The sequence below is a fragment of the Ranitomeya variabilis genome, chromosome 4, assembly GCF_051348905.1.
Source record: "Ranitomeya variabilis isolate aRanVar5 chromosome 4, aRanVar5.hap1, whole genome shotgun sequence".
In the NCBI taxonomy this organism is placed as follows: Eukaryota; Metazoa; Chordata; class Amphibia; order Anura; family Dendrobatidae; genus Ranitomeya; species Ranitomeya variabilis.
In genome coordinates, this window is record NC_135235.1 from 512514429 (window position 1) to 512534833 (window position 20405).

At 43.6% G+C, this 20405-nt stretch overlaps 1 protein-coding gene across 2 annotated transcripts in view; it reads left to right on the forward strand.

The window, feature by feature from the left end:
- LOC143765443 (protein MTSS 1-like) overlaps positions 1-20405 on the forward strand; it is a 159593-nt gene that overhangs the window by 117559 nt on the left and 21629 nt on the right. For both annotated transcript variants that reach the window (XM_077252111.1, XM_077252110.1), the window contains exons 6-8: positions 1634-1708; positions 16170-16327; positions 16754-16861. In XM_077252111.1, the coding sequence (XP_077108226.1) occupies positions 1634-1708; positions 16170-16327; positions 16754-16861 (341 nt within the window). The remainder of the gene's footprint in view (positions 1-1633; positions 1709-16169; positions 16328-16753; positions 16862-20405) is intronic.

Consider the following 20405-nt stretch of genomic DNA (forward strand, 5'->3'; position numbering starts at 1 on the left):
AATATATTACGTGGCTGGGCAATATACTACTTGGCTGTGTTATATACTGCGTGAGCTGTGCTATATACTACGTAGCTGTGCAATGTATTACGTGGCTGGGCAATATACTACGTGGCTGTGTTATATACTACGTGGCTGTGTTATATACTACGTGGCTGTGTTATATACTACGTAGCTGTGCAATATACATGGCTGAGCAATATGCTACGTGGCCTGTGCTATATGCTACGTGGCCTGTGCTATATGCTACGTGGCCTGTGCTATATGCTACGTGGCTGTGATATATGCTACTTGGGCTTTGTTATATGCTACGTGGGCTGTGGTATATTTCTCTGCTGTATCTGTGCATCATGAATCATGGTATGTGTTAGAGGGGGGCCCACTGAGACTCTATTGCCCGGGGCCCTCAAAAACCTGGAGCCGGCCCTGGCTTCACTGATTGGTCGCTCCCGGCCGTGAACAATCAGCGACAGGCGCAGTCCGGCAGCGAATTGGTGCGGAATTTGAACGACGCTTCGCTAATTGGTCGCGCCCGGCCTGCCGAATCCTGTGTATAAATTGCATTATTCTGAAAACTTCATAAATAAACTACATACATATTCTAGAATACCCAATGCGTTAGAATCGGGCCACCATCTAGTTGTAAAAAAACTCCTAAATATATTCCATCATCAAATCACAATTGTTTTGTTTAGGGAGGTAACCACTATAGAATTAAAATGGCCACCGCCTTGTTTTACTGAGCGAAACCTGCCCCAGAATGTTAGTACAGGTGCCTGTGAGCCTGTGCAGTAGAAGGCTTCACCCTCCTTATGTAGGACGATGTTCTCCACTAATACTGTTGGAGATACCAGAGGTGCCGAGGTAAGAAGAGGGTGCCCTGTCTGTCTGTATAGCAATAGAAGTATCTGCAGGTCACAGCAAAGGAGCTTCCTACTGCACAAGCTCACAGGCATCTGTTCTAGCACTAGCATTCATCCAAGAATACAGGATGCAAAAACTGACGCATTTTGAACCGGTGGACAGTGTTCGAAACGCGTCGCTTAGATGAATTTTTAATGTTTTCTATGGAATAAAGTGATTTTTAACAGTAACTGGAATTTCATTTATATTTTTCTGTGACTGTATGGATCACTGTTGAGCCTGTACGCTGCTCTATACCTGAACTGTGGATTTCAGAGCGGTATTTTCACCAATTGCTTGGGGTCTCATGACCTGGCCGCCCACTGATCAGAACCATTATGCAATACCTATAATACATAAAAACTTTTCTAAAGTGACATTTACACTTTATACTAAGGCAGACATTAAATTAAGGGTTGTCACTTGGCTTCTCCATTCTCCTAAATAACAGAGCCGATTGTTTACATTTTTTACGGAACGATGGATGAAATGGGATGAAATATTCGTTGTCACAAAGTAATAGAACTGGGTAGCTAAGAAATGCCACAGCAGAATATTAAGGTACCCACTAGAGGTCATTCGTGGACATCTGTGTCTGCTGGAATCTGATTCATTGGTATGGGCACTGCTGGCATGTGTTAATATAATTTTTTGGTCTGAGGGTCTGTTGTCTACCAGACTGTAGATGGTAAACCATTTTGCCTAATTGTCATCTCTTGTCTTCTTTTAGAGTATAAGAAAGCCCGAGCCGAGATTAAGAAGAAATCCTCAGATACAATAAAGTTACAAAAGAAAGTGAAGAAAGGTAAGTAATATTGTGCCCACAGTGGTAATATTTTTGTGCATTGGCAGCAGATTCACAATGTTATTGTACCAAGAGGAGCACAGGAAAACAGAGGGATTAAATGTAATTCACAGATGTGAGGGAACCTTCATCTTGTAGAATAGTCATGTGTCGTCTCTGTGGCCTGGCCTGTCGTGCGCTGCCCCGTGTATTCGTCTCTTGTAGTGTGGCTACTCTGGCATAGTACAGTTATGTTAGAAATGTCAGCGCCACAGATCTCAGCTGATGATAATTCTCAGGATTTATGGATTTATGGCTCAAAGCAAAACTTCCTGCTTTAAATACATGCCAGATTAATGGAGTTGTTTTGTGGGGAAGGAAATGTAAGAGGAAATAGGAAAGACAGGAAACTGCAGAGACCTCTATGGGGAGGGGGAAAGAATAGAAGTTTTCACCATACTCCTCAGAAATCTGAATGCTCCTCATACACTTATTGCACACGAGTACATGTATCTGTGAGTGCATCTATATGTATGTATGTACAGTACAGACCAAAAGTTTGGACACACCTTCTCATTTAAAGATTTTTCTGTATTTTCATGACTATGAAAATTGTACATTCACACTGAAGGCATCAAAACTATGAATTAAACACATGTGGAATTATATACTTAACAAAAAAGTGTGAAACAACTGAAATTATGTCTTATATTCTAGGTTCTTCAAAGTAGCCACCTTTTGCTTTGATGACTGCTTTGCACACTCTTGGCATTCTCTTGATGAGCTTCAAGAGGTAGTCACCAGGAATGGTCTTCCAACAATCTTGAAGGAGGTCCCAGAGATGCTTAGCACTTGTTGGCCCTTTTGCCTTCACTCTGCGGTCCAGCTCACCCCAAACCATCTCGATTGGGTTCAGGTCTGGTGACTGTGGAGGCCAGGTCATCTGGCATAGCATCCCATCACTCTCCTTCCTGGTCAAATAGCCCTTACACAGCCTGGAGTTGTGTTTGGGGTCATTGTCCTGTTGAAAAATAAATGATGGTCCAACTTATTTTTCAACAGGACAATGACCCCAAACACAACTCCAGGCTGTGTAAGGGCTATTTGACCAGGAAGGAGAGTGATTGGGTGCTACGCCAGATGACCTGGCCTCCACAGTCACCAGACCTGAACCCAATCGAGATGGTGTGGGGTGAGCTGGACCGCAGAGTGAAGGCAAAAGGGCCAACAAGTTCCAAGCATCTCTTGGACCTCCTTCAAGATTGTTGGAAGACCATTCCCGGTGACTACCTCTTGAAGCTCGTCAAGAGAATGCCAAGAGTGTGCAAAGCAGTCATCAAAGCAAAAGGTGGCTACTTTGAAGAACCTAGAATATAAGACATAATTTCAGTTGTTTCACACTTTTTTGTTAAGTATATAATTCCACATGTGTTAATTCATAGTTTTGATGCATTCAGTGTGAATGTACAATTTCCATAGTCATGAAAATACAGAAAAATCTTTAAATGAGGCGTGTCCAAACTTTTGGTCTGTACTGCATGTATGTACACATGTATGTGTGTGTGTATATATGTATATATATATATATATATATATATATATATATATATGTGTGTGTGTGTATATATATATATATATATATATATATATTACACTGTATACACTGCTCAAAAAAATAAAGGGAACACTAAAGTTCCACATCGTAGATATCAGTGAATGAAATATTCCAGTTGTAAGTCTTTATTCATTACATAGTGGAATGTGTTGAGAACGGTAAAACCTAAAAATGATCAACATAAGTCACAACTAATATCCCATGGAGGTCTGGAGTTGGAATGATGCTCAAAATCAAAGTGGAAGATGAAGTTACAGGCTGATACAACTTCAGTGGAAATGACTCAAGACAAGCAAATGATGCTCAGTAGTGTGCGTGGCCTTCACGTGCCTGTATGATCTCCCTACAATGCCTGGGCATGCTCCTGATGAGGTTGCGGATGGTCTCCTGAGGGATCCTCTCCCAGACCTGGACTAAAGCATCCGCCAACTCCTGGACAGTCTGTGGTGCAACGTGACGTTGGTGGATGGTGCGAGACATGATGTTCCAGATGTATTCAATTGGATTCAGGTCTGGGGAATGGGCGGACCAGTCCATAGCTTCAATGCCTTCATCTTGCAGGAACTGCTGACACACCCCAGCCACATGAGGTCTGGCATTGTCCTGCATTAGGAGGAACCCAGGGCCAACCGCACAAGCATATGGTCTCACAAGGGGTCTGAGGATCTCATCTCGGTACCTAATGGAAGCCAGGCTACCTCTGTTGAACCACATGGAGGGCTGTGTGGCCCTCCAAAGAAATGCCACCCCACACCATTACTGTCCCACTGCAAAACTGGTCATGCTGAAGGATGTTGCAGGCAGCAGATCGCTCTCCGTGGCGTCTCCAGACTCTTGTCACGTCTGTCACATGTGCTCAGTGTGAATCTGCTATCATCTGTGAAGAGTACAGGGCACCAGTGGTGAATTTGCCAATCCTGGTGTTCTGTGGCAAATGCCAAGCGTCCTGTACGGTGTTAGGCTGTGAGCCCAACCTCCATCTGTGGACATCGGGCATTCAGACCATCCTCATGGAGTCGGTTTCTAACCGTTTGTGCAGACACATGCACATTTGTGGCCTGCTGGAGGTCATTTTGCAGGGCTCTGGCAGTGCTTCTACTGTTCCTCCTTGCACAAAGGCTGAGGTAGCGGTCCTGCTGCTGGGTTGTTGCCCCCATCCACGTCTCCTGGTGTACTGGCCTGTCTCCTGGTAGTGCCCCCAGCCTCTGGACACTACATTGACAGACACAGCAAATCTGCTTGCCACAGCTCGCATTGATGTGCCATCCTGGATGAGCTGCACTACCTGAGCCACTTGTGTGGGTTGTAGAGTCCGTCTCATGCTACCACGAGTGTGAAAGCACAACCAACATTCAAAAGTGACCAAAACATCAGCCAGAAAGCATTGGTACTGAGATGTGGTCTGTTGTCCCTACCTGCAGAACCACTACTTTATTGAGTGTGTCTTGATAATTGCCAATAATTTCCATCTGTTGTCTATTCCATTTACACAACAGCTTGTGAAATTGATTGTCAAACAGTGTTGCTTCCTAAGTGGACAGTTTGATTTCACAGAAGTTTGATTTACTTGGAGTTATATTGTTGAAGTGTTCCCTTTATTTTTTTAAGCAGTGTGTACACACACACACACAAAAATTTGCACAATATATGTATGTACATGTGTGTATGTACGTGAAAATGTGTTTGTGTATATGTATAACACCTGTTACTATGTGGCATATAACAACTCCGACAGTGATTGCCACAGAATTTTCCTAGACTTCTTAAAGCAGGGGACCGTAGTGTGTGAGCCATACATCTTTGTCTGCAGGCCTTTAAACATCTTATTGCTCTGCAAGCCCACAGAAAACAGCAGTAACATGTCCTGTAATGTCTAAACAGCAGCCCCAGCATCTCCTGTGATTTATGTTCTGAAGTCCTATGTCTCCTGTGTTGTGTATAACGCAGCCCCTTGTCTCCTGTGATGTATGTACCACAGTCCCATGTTTCTGTCTGTGATGTATATACCGCAGCCCCAGCATCTCCGGTGATGTATATACCACAGCACCAGCATCTCCTGTGATGTATATACCGCAGCCCCAGCATCTCCTCTGATGTGTATACCACAGCCCCAGCATCTGCTGTGATGTATAACCGCAGCCCCAACATCTCCTCTGATGTATATACCACAGCCCCAGCATCTGCTGTGATGTATAACCGCAGCCCCAACATCTCCTCTGATGTATATACCACAGCCCCAGCATCTCCTGTGATGTATGTACCGCAACCCCAGCATCTCCTGTGCTGTATATACCGCAGCCCCAGCATCTCCTGTGATGTATAACCGCAGCCCCAGCATCTCCTGTGATGTATAACCGCAGCCCCAGCATCTCCTCTGATGTATATACCACATCCCTAGCATCTCCTGTGATGTATAATCGCAGCCCCAGCATCTCCTCTGATGTATATACCGCAGCCCCTGCATCTCCTGTGATGTATATACCGCAGTCCCAGCATCTCCTCTGATGTATATACCACAGCCCCAGCATCTCCTGTGATGTTTAACCGCAGCCCCTACATCTCCTCTGATGTATGTACCGCAGCCCCAGCATCTCCTGTGATGTATATACCGCAGCCCCAGCATCTCCTCTGATGTATATACCACAGCCCCAGCATCTCCTGTGATGTATGTACCGCAACCCCAGCATCTCCTGTGCTGTATATACCGCAGCCCCAGCATCTCCTGTGATGTATAACCGCAGCCCCAGCATCTCCTGTGATGTATAACCGCAGCCCCAGCATCTCCTGTGATGTATAACCGCAGCCCCAGCATCTCCTGTGATCTATATACCACATCCCCAGCATCTCCTGTGATGTATAACCGCAGCCCCAGAATCTCCTGTGATGTATATACCGCAGCCCCAGCATCTCCTGTGATGTTCAACCGCAGCCCCAGCATCTCCTGTGATGTATATACCGCAGCCCCAGCATCTCCTGTGATGTATAACCGTAGCCCCAGCATCTCCTGTGATGTATATACCGCAGCCCCAGCATCTCCTGTGATGTATATACCGCAGCCCCAGCATCTCCTGTGATGTATAACCGCAGCCCCAGCATCTCCTGTGATGTATATACCGCAGCCCCAGCATCTCCTGTGATGTATATACCGCACTCCCAGCATCTCCTTTGATGTATATACCGCAGCCCCAGCATCTCCTGTGATGTATAACCGCAGCCCCTGCATCTCCTGTGATGTATATACCGCAGCCCCAGCATCTCCTGTGATGTATATACCGCAGCCCCTGCATCTCCTGTGATGTATATACCACAGCCCCAGCATCTCCTGTAATGTATATACCGCAGCCCCTGCATCTCCTTTGATGTATATACCGCAGCCCCAGCATCTCCTGTGATGTATATACCGCACTCCCAGCATCTCCTTTGATGTATATACCGCAGCCCCAGCATCTCCTGTGATGTATAACCGCAGCCCCAGCATCTCCTGTGATGTATATACCGCAGCCCCAGCATCTCCTGTGATGTATATACCGCAGCCCCAGCATCTCCTGTGATGTATAACCGCAGCCCCAACATCTCCTCTGATGTATATACCGCAGCCCCAACATCTCCTCTGATGTATATACCGCAGCCCCAGCATCTCCTGTGATGTATAACCGCAGCCCCAACATCTCCTCTGATGTATATACCGCAGCCCCAACATCTCCTCTGATGTATATACCGCAGCCCCAGCATCTCCTGTTAAGTATATTCTGCATACATCAGTGTCTCTTATGTATACTGCTGATCTCTCACTGCTTGTGTTCTATAAATGTAATATACATCTGTGTTTGATACAGCTTACTGCTGCGAGTTCTTTACAAAACAACACAAACCGTGGACTGGGCTCCAGACCGATGCAAATCTAGAAAAGCAGTTACTAGTAGCAATATCATCCATAATACCGAATATCACAGCCTCACCAAAGAGAAGCAGTTTGTCATCATGAGTTAATTAAATAAACATATAGCGGGGTCATTTGCAAGTTGATAATTTTGTATGGTCCTTGAAGGATGGTATAAATTTCCAAATGGCCCTTGACAGAAAAAAGGTTCCCCACCCCTGTCTTAAAGAGTATGACTGACCGTGACTGAACCAGCAAAAAGCGCCACCCCTATGACTGAAACTAAAGGTATGTGATGCAGTCTACTAATGGGACAAAGTGGTTTTTACACATATATACTGGGAGCTTTTCTTTGAGAAAACAATGTTAGTGATGCACGTTGTGTCACTAACAACACACTGGGTGAAGTTTAAAACACAAAAAAAACATGACCGGTTCCCTTTACAGGCAAATATCACTTGCTCATATCTTGTAAGGCTGATACGCCATTCAGAGCGCTGAGAGAGCTGGTTTATGTCTTTTCTTAAAGCTGTAGTGACTGCTACATTTTCCACCCAACTTTCCTAGAAGCAAATTTACAGGACTTGTCCCATTATTTTATTTATCACATCTGTGCAGGATAGAATATAATTTGTGACCCCCACCAGTCTAGAGACCTGAAAGTCCCCTGTGAGACTACAGCAGCAGTGCGCATGCTTGACCATGATTCCATTCACTTCTATGGATGTGACAAGGACAGCCATTCCATTAGTCTTATGGAAGTGAACAATGCTATGGTCATGCACTATTGTTTTCTTCACACACAGGAGTTTTGGGCTCCTTTTCTTGAGTCCGGTAGGGTCTTAGTGATTGGGCAGACAGTAGTATCCTGTGGATAGGTGGTACACCTTTTCAGCTCGGTCACTACTGAATGCATTTGGCTTTTTGTCTTCTTTTAGTTTTAGTAATGTCACAGAGAGATGGATTTCTGGACAGCTGACCATATTGGTTCTCGCCAAGCTTTTCCTAAAAGTGGTCAGGACTAGGAGCAGGCTGCATAGATGGATATCCCTTTCTCCAGTTTGTACAAGTGATATGATATAACTTGGGGGGGTGGAAGTATTTATGTCACAACTGGAGAAACCTAGATAGCAATATTTTGTGGGTTTCATCGGTAGTTAAAAGATAACACTAACCTCAATTTTAGTCTGTCCCTAGCTCAGCTGGCAGTGTGCCCAACATTTCTAATTCTTGAATTTTTTAGGCCAGGAAGTGTGTGTCTCTACAGCCGTCTTGAGGAACTATTGCACAGGTTCTCTCCTGAAAAGGGGTTTGTCACTATGATGGTTTATTCTTGGCATCACTATTAGTCACGTCAGGAACACAAAGATGTTACTCAGTGTATATCCCCCGGAAAATAAAAATCCTCCAAGTAACCACCCAGTTTGTGTTGGGACACACCTCTCCAAAAACCACATGGTCAACGCTGCCACTTAGCTTATGTACTTTTCCACTTGCATGAACATACGTCAAGTAAATTTACTCTGAGTCCTACTCTACCACAAGACATTTTCCTACTCTGGTCTCTGGCACATGCTATAAGTGATCGAGGAGCCCTGCTATGCTGCGTTAGATCATCTAGGATATAATGTACCCTTCTAAGCACTTGATGGAAAGCTCGTATTGGGCTTTCCTGAAGAAAATAGTAGCTTACTTTGAAAGGCAAGCTGGTAAAGCACCTCTGTCGCCAGATTTCACAAAACAAATTGCATACACCTCACAAACTTGATGAGGCTGGTGTGCTTACTTCCCAAATATCTGCGTTAGAATGGTTGCATAATGCTTTGTGCAAGTTTCCCTTCTTAATATTTAAAATGCCCATTTTAAGTTAAGGATTACACAGCCATTCGGAAATGGCTTTTTAAGGTAAGTACACCAGTCTTATCCGGCCTTAAAGCTCTACATAATAATTTGGATATTGGAAACTGGTGATGGATCTGCTGTAAAGTGTTTTTAGTAGCATCCTCAATAATGAGAAGTTAGTGGCTACATGTGCCTTCATTCACCCCCAAGCCAATTTTTTCAACACTGTAAATGAAGTAACCTAAGCTCTGTCTTCTGAACACAAACTTGGCATAGCCTCATCAATTTGTCATGCAGTAATCCTAAATATCCAATTATCTGGCATCTGAGGTTTTAATTAAAGAATTGCTAAAAAGTGATTTTTTTTCTCTTGTGTATGGGCACCTATAGTATTCAATGTTAACAAGGAATCACAATTTGAAAACGAGACAATCGCTTCCTAGTATGCAATTGTCAACTAGATCGAGGATAATATTCACCTGACAAGACCCTGTACTCTCTGGCTGGAAAGGAATTAAAGGGGTTTTCTAGGATATGAAAAATATATATATATTTCTTTCCGTCTCCAGATATAGCAGCGCTCCGATTTTCTCTGAGCCATTGGTTATGCTTCATATGCTTGATTATGCAAATGGTCTTCTAAGAGAGGAACAGGGCTAGAACTCTAGTGCCACCTATTGGAAGTAGCAATCCTAAAAGTCAATATTGACTCTTTTAACAAGCCTTGCCACATGACTTTGGATAAAAGCCAAAACCAGAATCCTCAGTGACACTGTGTTTTGGGGTACTGCCTCTCGTCGGTGCAAAGTGTGAGATCTGGTTTGCCTAGGTGACAGGCATCTGACCAGGATCCAAAGGGTAACATTTCTACTTATGGAGAGTGATGTGACACTAGAGTTCTAGTCCTCTTCCTCTCTGAAGAGACAATTTGCATATTTAGTTTCCCAGAGGAGCATGCATGGCATAGAAGTCTCCTCACCTTGGCATGCCAGGCTTGACATGTCACTCTCCACGAGTAGAAATGTTACCCCTTGGCTATGCTTGATTGTAATTAACCTACTGTAGCAGGCACAACCCATGGACAGGAGGGAGTGGTCTGTATTTGAAGATCAGTATAGATAGAATAAAGCTGAATTTTCCCCTTCTTGAGTGGAGATTCCTTCAGGTTGGAGAGCTAGTTCAGGTACATGGAACAGATGCTTGCTGTTCGGTGTCCAACTTGGCTCTCCGTTTCATTATTTATGGTCCATCTTGGACCGTGTGTGTATGTGCTAGATCCTATATACATTGCACCTGTGCAGCCTTACAATCCAGTACCATTACATAGTAACTGTCCAGTTCAAAGAAGAAAAACGCTGAGAAAGCAGAAGAGATAAAAATGGCATTTTAGTTTTATTAGTTTGCTTAGAATTTGTAGTGAAAAATGTTCAGCTTTGGTCATAGGGTTATGAAATGTTCCAGAGCCGAAGTTAAGGCGCATTCTTGAACTTAAATCAGGCTATCACTTGAATCCAACGTTTCCAAAGTTCACATTTGCAGACATGCTGTGAATTCTTACTTGAGCCTTCCTGTAATATGATGTAGAATAGTCACACAGCATAAACAATCCTAGGCAGGGCTTCCTAATCTTATATGTTATAAAGATGGGTGGAGTGCACCCACTGTGAATAAAACACACACCAAAGAGGACTCTTTATATAGAGTTGTGCTTAAAAGTTTACAAACCCCGGCAGAATTTTTGCTTTCTTGGCCTTTTTTCAGAGAATATGAATTATAACACCAAAACTTTTTCTCCACTCATGGTTAGTGGTTGGGTGAAGCCATTTATTGTCAAACTACTGTGTTTTCTCTTTTTAATTCCTAATGACAACCCAAAACATCCAAATGACCCTGATCAAAAGTTCACATACGCTGGTGATTTTGGCCTGATAACATGCACAGAAGTTGACACAAATGGGTTTGAATGGCTACTAAAGGTAACATCCTCACCTGTGACCTGTTTGCTTATAATCAGTGTGTGTGCATAAAATCTGAGTGAGAACCCGAAAAGGAATTAACTTAATGACTTTTTCATAAATGCAACCCATTGCTAGGCCTCCTCTTAGATCCAGTCAGACATTGACGCAACCCACCAACCTTACCATCCACCCTCCTGCTAGATGACATCCCAAGTCACCCCATCGTTCCCCCCCCAGTATTCTTTCTCTTCTATCTCTGTTATATGTTGGAAATGTTTCAATGGATTACAGTCAGGTATGTTACCGTGCCAGTGAATGTATGTATATTGGGAAGAAGTATGCAACAATTGAGCTTAGAGGGTAACCGCTCCATCTAAAGTAAGAATGTAATCATTCACGCTGTACCTGTATTGTTTTGTTTGCCTTAAAATTAATAAAAAGATGATTTAAAATAAATAAAAGCTGAGTGAGTTTCTGGGATCCAGACAGACTCTTGCATCTTTCATCCAGCCACTGACTTTCTGGATTGTGAGTCATGGGGCAAGCAAAAGAATTGACAACGGATCTACGGGAAAAGGTAGTTGAACTGTATAAAACAGGAAAGGGATACAAAATTCAAGGAATTGATAATGCCAGTCAGCAGCATTCAAACTGTGATTAGCAAATGGAAAATCAGGGGCTCTGTAAAAACAAAACCACAGTCAGGTAGGCAAACAAAAATGTCGTCCACAATTGCCAGAAAAATTGTTCGGGATGCAAAGAAAAACCCACAAATAACATCAACTGAAATACAGTGCAACCCAGAAGCTGCGCATGGGATGTACTTGGACGTTCCAACATGACAACGATCCAAAACACAAGGCAAAGTTGACCTGTCATTGGCTACAGCAGAACAAAGTGAAGGTTCTGGAGTGGCCATCTCAGTCTCCTGACCTCAATATCATTGAGCCACTCTGGGGAGATCTCAAGTGCTCAGTTCATGCTATATAGCCCAGGAATTTACAGGAACTGGAGGCTTTTTGCCAAGAAGAGTGGGCAGCTTTACCATCTGAGAAAATAAATAACCTCATCCACAACTACCACAAAAGACTTCAAGCAGTCATTGATGTTCGAGGGGGCAATACACGGTATTAAGAAATGGGGTATGTAAACTTTTGATCAGGGTCATTTGGATGTTTTAGGTTGTCATTATGATTTAAAAAGAGAAAACACAGTAGTTTGACAATAAATAGCTTCACCCAACCATCAGTGGAGAAAACGTTTTGGTGCTTGGTAAGGGAGTACACAAAAGACTGAGAAGCTGTAAGTGCATCATCATGCATCAATGCACTTCCAGACTGAACTTCAAAATGTGATTTCTCGTTGCTAGAGCATCACTCTGGGGTCATACAGGAATTCAGGGGGCGTTATATTTTTTAAAGGACACAGCCATATACTTGTAAATGGTTTGAGGAAGAGGATGGGGGATAAAAGCTGCAGGCATGTTTCCTAAGGCCTCATTCAGATGTCAGTGATTTGATATGAAACATGGAAGTAAACCAGAGTACCTAGAGTAAACAATGGGAGAACATGCAAACTCCTTACAGTGATTTTCCCATATGAAAAAAATGAATAATTTACAAATTATCTTGCTATCCATTACAATGTTAATCACGGACTGATGCCATTTGTGTGCGGTATGTGATCTTAAAGGACCAATAGACTTGTAGGGGTACATTTGATCCATGACACAGATCAAAAACTATCCATGTTGCCGAGATTTACACACACACACACACACACACACACACACACACACACACACACACACACACACACACACACACACACGTGAACGGCCCCATATAATGGATACATGTTTTATCTGTGAAAACTATGTAAAGGAAATGTACATGTAAACCAGATATGTAAATAAAGCCTAAGGAAGTATGGCGTATTTATAGGGTGAGGGCAGGGGTGTCCCGGCTGCTGGCACCCACACAGTGATGGAGGAGGTCCTGGCCGCCGTATTCTTACCTTGTCATACTTCTATATACGATACAGATGTATGGTTGCAATGCCCAATAAAACCAGTGCTCGGCCTTGTGATCACTTTGCCCTCTTTAAACCAAGGCATGTCTTCTTCTCCTGCCTCAGCATTTATTTTACTTCACAGTGGAGAAGTTCTGGTCCTGGGAGACTGGCATCTGCACAGAGTTTTCGTAATTCTGTTTACAGGCTGTGTGGCACACTGTGGGCAGCACTGGATTAGGAACACTGGCGAGGTTTGAGACTGCTTATATTGGACAGTTATTAAAGGGCTTGTTTAGCCTTCAGATCTTTTCCGGCTTGTTACCACATGTTGCCCCGTATCCAAAAAACAACTGCAAGTCCTCTCTGTGAATTTAATCAAGAGGATGTGTACAAAATAATTCCGGTATGCCATGCATACCCATCGGTTTACCACAGGCTGTTTTATGCCAGCCCGGTATGTTTTCCAACCCTCCAGATAATAGGGAGTTGCTATATACCGTATGGGTGTTAGTTATAGAATTCTTTTATGGAGTAACTTTTTAAGTTCAGCTTCCAAGATGTCCGATCACACAATTATAAGAGAAGTGAGCATATGGAGATGGCTGTAGGTAAAGTGGGGCAACGTCTGGCATTTTTTGCTTTGTCTGTGACTGCACTGTAACGAAATCCCCTCCGCACTACAGAGTAATGCATTGTGTATTGTGTCGGCTCAGGAGTGGAGGACTCTTCATCTGTGTGACATATTCTGTAAGAAAGCTGCGATCATTCCTTTTCAGGATACACGTTTTCTATGTTCCCTGTAGAGATTTAATTACCATAGGTGAGATCTCTGCAGCAGCTCCAGACACGTCTCTAGCCCTGATTCTCGGGAGTAACTAATGGCCAGGGGCTGTGTAATGAGAACACTGATACTGCTGCGATGCTAGTATGCATGGGTGTATACTATCGGAGCATGTGCAGCGGGCATCTTCCAGCCATCGTTCTTTACTACATTTAGAGAAGACTTGGCATTTGCCCTAAATATGGCATTTCTGTACTTGGCATAAATGCTGCTGTTCTACTGAATCTGGTGGAGTTTTTCTGCTGTTCCTGTCCCTCTACGTTCTTGAGATATAGCCACCTCGAACTCGTATGTACGGTAAAGCAAGTGGGTGTGATCCCCAGCTCCTCAATATGGAAGTTGTCTGGAGGACCACGCCCAATTGGCTATGAAAGCTTAGTTTATCTAGTGGGTAGATAAGGCCATATCTCATGAACAGAGCGGCTCAGGAACTGAAAATAAGTAATGCCGCACTCAGGAGAACTGGGTATTTACACCAGGTTAAACATTGCAGTACGTTTGGTTTTGTTCTCCTGTAGCATGTCATGCTAGAAGCTTCTCCATAACTGGCCGACCACGCTAGTCCATGGGAAGAAGCCCTCGTGCTGCTCTCATGGCTCTTTGGATGACTCTTGGGGTATTTTTTACTGTTGAGTAATGCGCAATGAAACATGACTGTACAGCTGCCGCGTGTCAGCTGTGAGCGGCATGGAGGGAGTCTGTCATTCCAACCATTTGTTCCTTCACATTCTTGAGCGGCATGGCAAATTTATTACTTACTGGTTTGAAAAGGTTCTAAAACCTAAATTATGCTAATACTGCTATAGATAAAGGGACTCCTAGATAATTCAGAATAATAATGATTGTATCAGACACCTTCTTGGCAAGATACCGTAGGTGCTTTTCAGATCGGATCGTTGTGCCTTTCCATATAAAAAAATCTCTTGATTAGAATTATGGGGTTGATCCATACCGAGAATTGCTAACTATTATTTACATGGTATAGTTGTGTTATTAAATGCTAGTTGAAGAGTATGGTAACTTTTTGAGATGACCGCATAGGTGTGACTGCAGTTTAATATGCTGATAATTAATTAGAAATGACCGCCTGGAGGGGGGTACTGTATCATTCTTTCCACCGAAACTTCCATACATTACGGTATATAGTTTGCTGAATTCCTCAGCCATTAAACACTACAGGTGGTTGCAACAGTGACACCTGGAGGCTAAAGAAGGTTCTGCACCTTGATTAAAAATCATAATAATGGAGTTTAAAGGGAATCCTTCAGTAGGATCAACCCTTCTAAATTGTGTATATGGGCACAGAGGTCATAGAAATTTGAATCAAACGATACCTTGATATCTCCAACCCGATGGCTTATTCCTGGGAAATCCACATTTTTCTTTATATGTAACTGAGCTGTTAAGATCTTTGGGCGTGACATAGATCTCCCCGACAGTCTACCTCCAGTGCTTATATTGAATGAAATTGGAGGGGGGGGCGCGTTACCAGGGGGAAACATACAATGGCTGACAGTCTGCTCTTCTAATCTGGTAGACTGGTAACACCCCCTTCCATTTAATATAAGCACTGGAGGCAGATTCTCGGGAGATCTGTGCCCGATCCACCGATCTTAACAGCTCATTTGCATATTAAGAAAAACATGGATTTTTCTGGAATAAAACATTGAATGGCAGATATCCAGGTATCATTTTATTCAACTTTCTGTGACCTGTATGCCCATATGGACGGATTAGGAGGGTTAACCTTACCATAATATGTCATTTTTTTACTTTTTTGTAAGTACTGCTAATCTCCTATATCTGGTATTATTTATTTTTTGTCTATGCTATTCTCCATTCCTGAAATATGGCTAGTTTTTTTTTAAGCCAACTAGGCATGGTCGTCAAGAAGATACTTGTAGAGAAGAGTTGATGACCGCACTCATATGGCTAAAAAGATAATATTTCTATGAATAGAAAAGGAGGCCATATCTCAGGAACGGAGAGGAGCAGGAACAAAAGAAAAAAAAAAAAGCCCGATTCTGCAGAAGAGCAGCATGTACACCAAGTAAAAATTACATATTTATAGCAAGCGACACATTCTCTTTAAATACCATAGTTCTGTGTATGCTATATAGGTTAATGACCATAAATCTTGGAAGACTCCATATATCTTGCACATATTTCCGTTTTGGTCCAGATTTTATTATCTCTGTAACTGTTCTTTCGGTCAGTTGGCTTAGTTCAATATGTAAACTCTGAATAAGATGCTCAGTGGTAACATGAGTGCACCAGATCCATGTCTGTTCAGGTCATGTCTTCAAGGTCAATTGTTGTTTTTTGTCCCAAAGGCAAAGATGATGCTCGTATGCAGCTGGACAGCGTCCTGCAGGATGTGAATGACAAGTACATGCTTCTTGAAGAAACGGAGAAGAGGGCTGTCTACAGAGCGTTAGTGGAGGAACGAGGCCGCTTCTGTATGTTTGTGTCTTTTCTGAAGCCTGTCTTGGTAAGTCCAGAAAGGTCATGCTTGCTGGTTGTTGTTACCAGAAGCAGTCTAAAGTTAACAATCTGATAATTAGTATTTGTATCCCACTACACTGGTTATTGGCCTTCAAGTTCCCCTTGCATATTGTTGAATTACCTTTTTTAAAGTCACTGTAAAAAGAGATCAGAGACACGTTGCAGCTGAGGACCGTGTGTTGTGTGCCATATTGCCACTCAGTCTCATCAAGAAATTTGGACAGAGCAGCAATGTCAGACTTGAACTATGGGAAAGAGTGGCACTGTGCAGAAATAAATGGACTTCCGTGCTGTGTGACTGAGCCAGTAAAATGAATAATGGGCCCATTATTCAAATGAGACATATTTGGTTATAGTTGTAACTTTGATTCAGTTTTGTAATCCTGTTGCTTTTGTTTTTTTTCAATAATAGGATGAGGAGATTGGCATGCTGGGAGAGATAACTCATTTACAGACCATCTTAGAAGATCTGACAAATCTGACAACAGAACCAACGAAACTGCCCCCCTTGAGCGAACAGGTATGTTTCTTCTCAGAAATTGAAGGAATAGTTTGGGCTAGTTCACACGTTTCATATATAATGAGATATTCGTTCTAGTTTTGGTGCGCTAATCCCTGTCACACCGTCACATACCTGTATCCATTTCCTAATGCAAATATCCTGGGAAAGGCTTGTAAAAGTAAATTGATGAATTTGAGAGAAGACTAACATCTAGGTTTGTTATAGACACGAGTACTTAAAAAACAACCAGGAGTTTTGGATTATTGACCGTAAAGAATGCCTGCATTGAAAATCTACATGGCCATACCCAGCAGTGCCAGGCAAAGCGCCTGATAAGAGTAGGAGGAAAGTAGTATTTCTGAGTGTAGTCTTCATTATTGTAGGTTTTCTAAATCAAAGGTCCCTTGTGTGCTTGTGTGCACAGTCTCGGGAGGCTGTAATCATGACTGGCCAGGTTCATTCATAGCAGGAATTGGGAGTCTATCACTGCAGATATACACGTGGTGTCCAGGGAATATGGATAGGAGCTGGCTTGCAAGAGTCCTTTGTATTATCGGACTATGAACTCACTCCTAGTTCCTTCCTCTGACCTGTTTCCTAGCTGAGTGCATGTTGTAATCTGCGGACATTTCACAGGACACTATCCTCACATTTAATACTCAGAACTAATGATCTCTTCACTTAAAATACAATGGAGCATATGGAAGCCTAAAGCCCTGTTCACAAACCGCAATTGTGCAGTTCGGTTGTGGGTTCCCTCTTACGTCTGGGATTCAGATAACCTGCATTTGGGCAAATGGCATAAAATAAACTCAGTTTTTTCCTGAACATATCCGTTTGTTCAGGCAGGAAGAGAAAAGTAACAAATGAAATGTGAACAGGGCGTAATACTGATTAATTCTCTAATTCAGTGGTCCCCCAACCTTTCTTACCTTGAGAGCCACATTCAACTGGTCTGTCCCCACACAATAGTGACACTTAAAACCGCTGAGACCTTGTCCCCCTCCCATACAGCCAGCATAATTACACCCATGGGTTCCTACTTTTGGTATTCGTGTTCAAGCACACCCTTCATCCTATCACATTAAGCTTCCAGCCCCCTCTAACTATCAGTATCATCCTACCTCCAACTTACTATATTATTTCTCTACCCCTTACCCCCACAAGTATATGTATTTCCAGGTCTTCTGTTCTGTACAGGACTACTCCTAAAAATCATGTCTGAAGATCTTCTCTTCATAGCTGGTTGCGAGATGAGGTGCAAAAGCAGTAAGCTGGCCGAGAGCCACACATCTTAGGCATGTCAGCCACATGCAGCTCCCAAGCCACAGAGTGCGGACCCGGCCCTGATGAATGAGTGGAAGAGTTATGAACGTTTGTCCAGACGATGTAGTTTTGGGCATAGATGCACTACTGCTATTTTGCTACATTATAATCTTTGTGTAGCCGCCTCTGTGCCCATCTGTGCTTCCTTGTTTCCACTAGTGTAATGTAGGTTATATCCTGTTGCTCATTACTAGCCCACAAACCATCCAAGTCTTAAAGGAAATCTGTATCTTTGTGGAGATTTCCTTTATTAGCCATATTTACAGATCTGGTTTAGGCTCACGGTATGGCGGGTAGAGCGTACAACAGACGATGGAAGTCGTGAGCAGTTTCTTGTTTTACTTCTTGTTTTTTTTCCCCCACAAATGATTAGATATTGTTTTAGTGTACAAAATGTCCATCTTCACTATTTCAAGGGGTTTTTCACTTTTGATTACTCCTACTTCATGGAAGGGAAAACGTCAGTCTGCCTAAAATCTACGTTCCCTTCCATGATGGAAACCTAGCAATCTGCTGCAATCTGTGGGAAAAGAGATTTCATTAAGTATCACAGTGTCCCTTCACGTCATTTGTTTTTGTGTGTGATTCAGGAGAGCACCTGTCCTCAATGGTGAGAGTTGGGCTTTGTAACCAATCTGCACTCTGGGAAAGCGATGATGACCCCGAACATAGGACTGTTCTTTATGAAAGTGGTTGTCGCATCTTCTATGTTCAGGAACTGTTAGTTCCCCTGCTTCTCAAGCTTCCTGTTTGATAATTGACAGCTCAGACCAGCCGCATGGCCGTGCCGTTGGCCCAAACTTTGTGCGCTACCGTGCTATATGTAGATTTAGATTTGCCTTTACAGCATTGACCTTGAATTTGGCTAGATCCAGGCAACATCAGAGCAAGGCTTACAAAACTATACCACAGAGCTTGCAACTACTGCGCCCTTGCCTAGGAAACCAGCCAACTCTGATGAGACTGCAAAGGTGGCAGGTAACCTTGGCAGCAATTAGTAAACAATGATATCTACACTAGATGGTGGCCCGATTCTAACGCATCGAGTATTCTAGAATATGTATGCGTAGTGTATAGCACAGCCCACGTAGTATATTGCACAGCCACGTAGTACATTGCGCAGCCCACGCAGTACATTGCGCAGCCCACGCAGTACATTGCGCAGCCCACGTAGTACATTGCGCAGCCTACGCAGTACATTGCGCAGCCCACGCAGTACATTGCGCAGACCACGCAGTACATTGCGCAGACCACGCAGTACATTGCGCAGCCCACGCAGTACATTGCGCAGCCCACGCAGTACATTGCGCAGCCCACGCAGTACATTGCGCAGCCCACGCAGTACATTGCGCAGCCCACGCAGTACATTGCGCAGCCCACGCAGTACAATGCGCAGCCCACGCAGTACAATGCGCAGCCCACGCAGTACAATGCGCAGCCCACGCAGTACAATGCGCAGCCCACGCAGTACAATGCGCAGCCCACGCAGTACAATGCGCAGCCCACGCAGTACAATGCCCAGCCCACGTAGTACATTGCGCAGTCCACGTTGTATATAGCGCAGCCAACGTTGTATATTGCGCAGCCCACGTTGTATATTGCCCAGCCATGTAGTATATAGCACAGCCCATGTAGTATATAGCACAGCCCATGTAGTATATTGCCCAGCACACGTAGTATATTGCCCAGCCAACGCAGTACATTGCGCAGCCCACGTTGTACATTGCGCAGTCCACGTAGTATATTGCGCAGCCCACGTTGTATATTGCGCAGCCCACGTTGTATATTGCGCAGCCCACGTTGTATATTGAGCAGCCCACGTTGTATAGTCACGTAGTATATTGCCCAGCCACGTAGTATATAGCACAGCCCATGTAGTATATTGCCCAGCCACATAGTATATAGCACAGCCCATGTAGTATATTGCCCAGCCCATGTAGTATATTGCCCAGCCCACGTAGTATATAGCAATGTAGGCATCATATCCCTGTTAAAAAAAAAGAAATAAAATAAAAAATATTTTAGCGGTTACCGACGCTGCTCGTGCGCTCCGGTCCCAAGAGTGCATTGCGGTCTCGCGAGATGATGACGTAGCGGTCTCGCGAGACCGCTACGTCATCATCTCGCGAGATCGCAGCATGGACCGGTTACCGGAGCGTCGCGAGCAGGAAAGGCCTGTTGTCGATCCGGGGGCAGACGGACGGTGAGTATATAACGATTTTTTTATTATTATTAT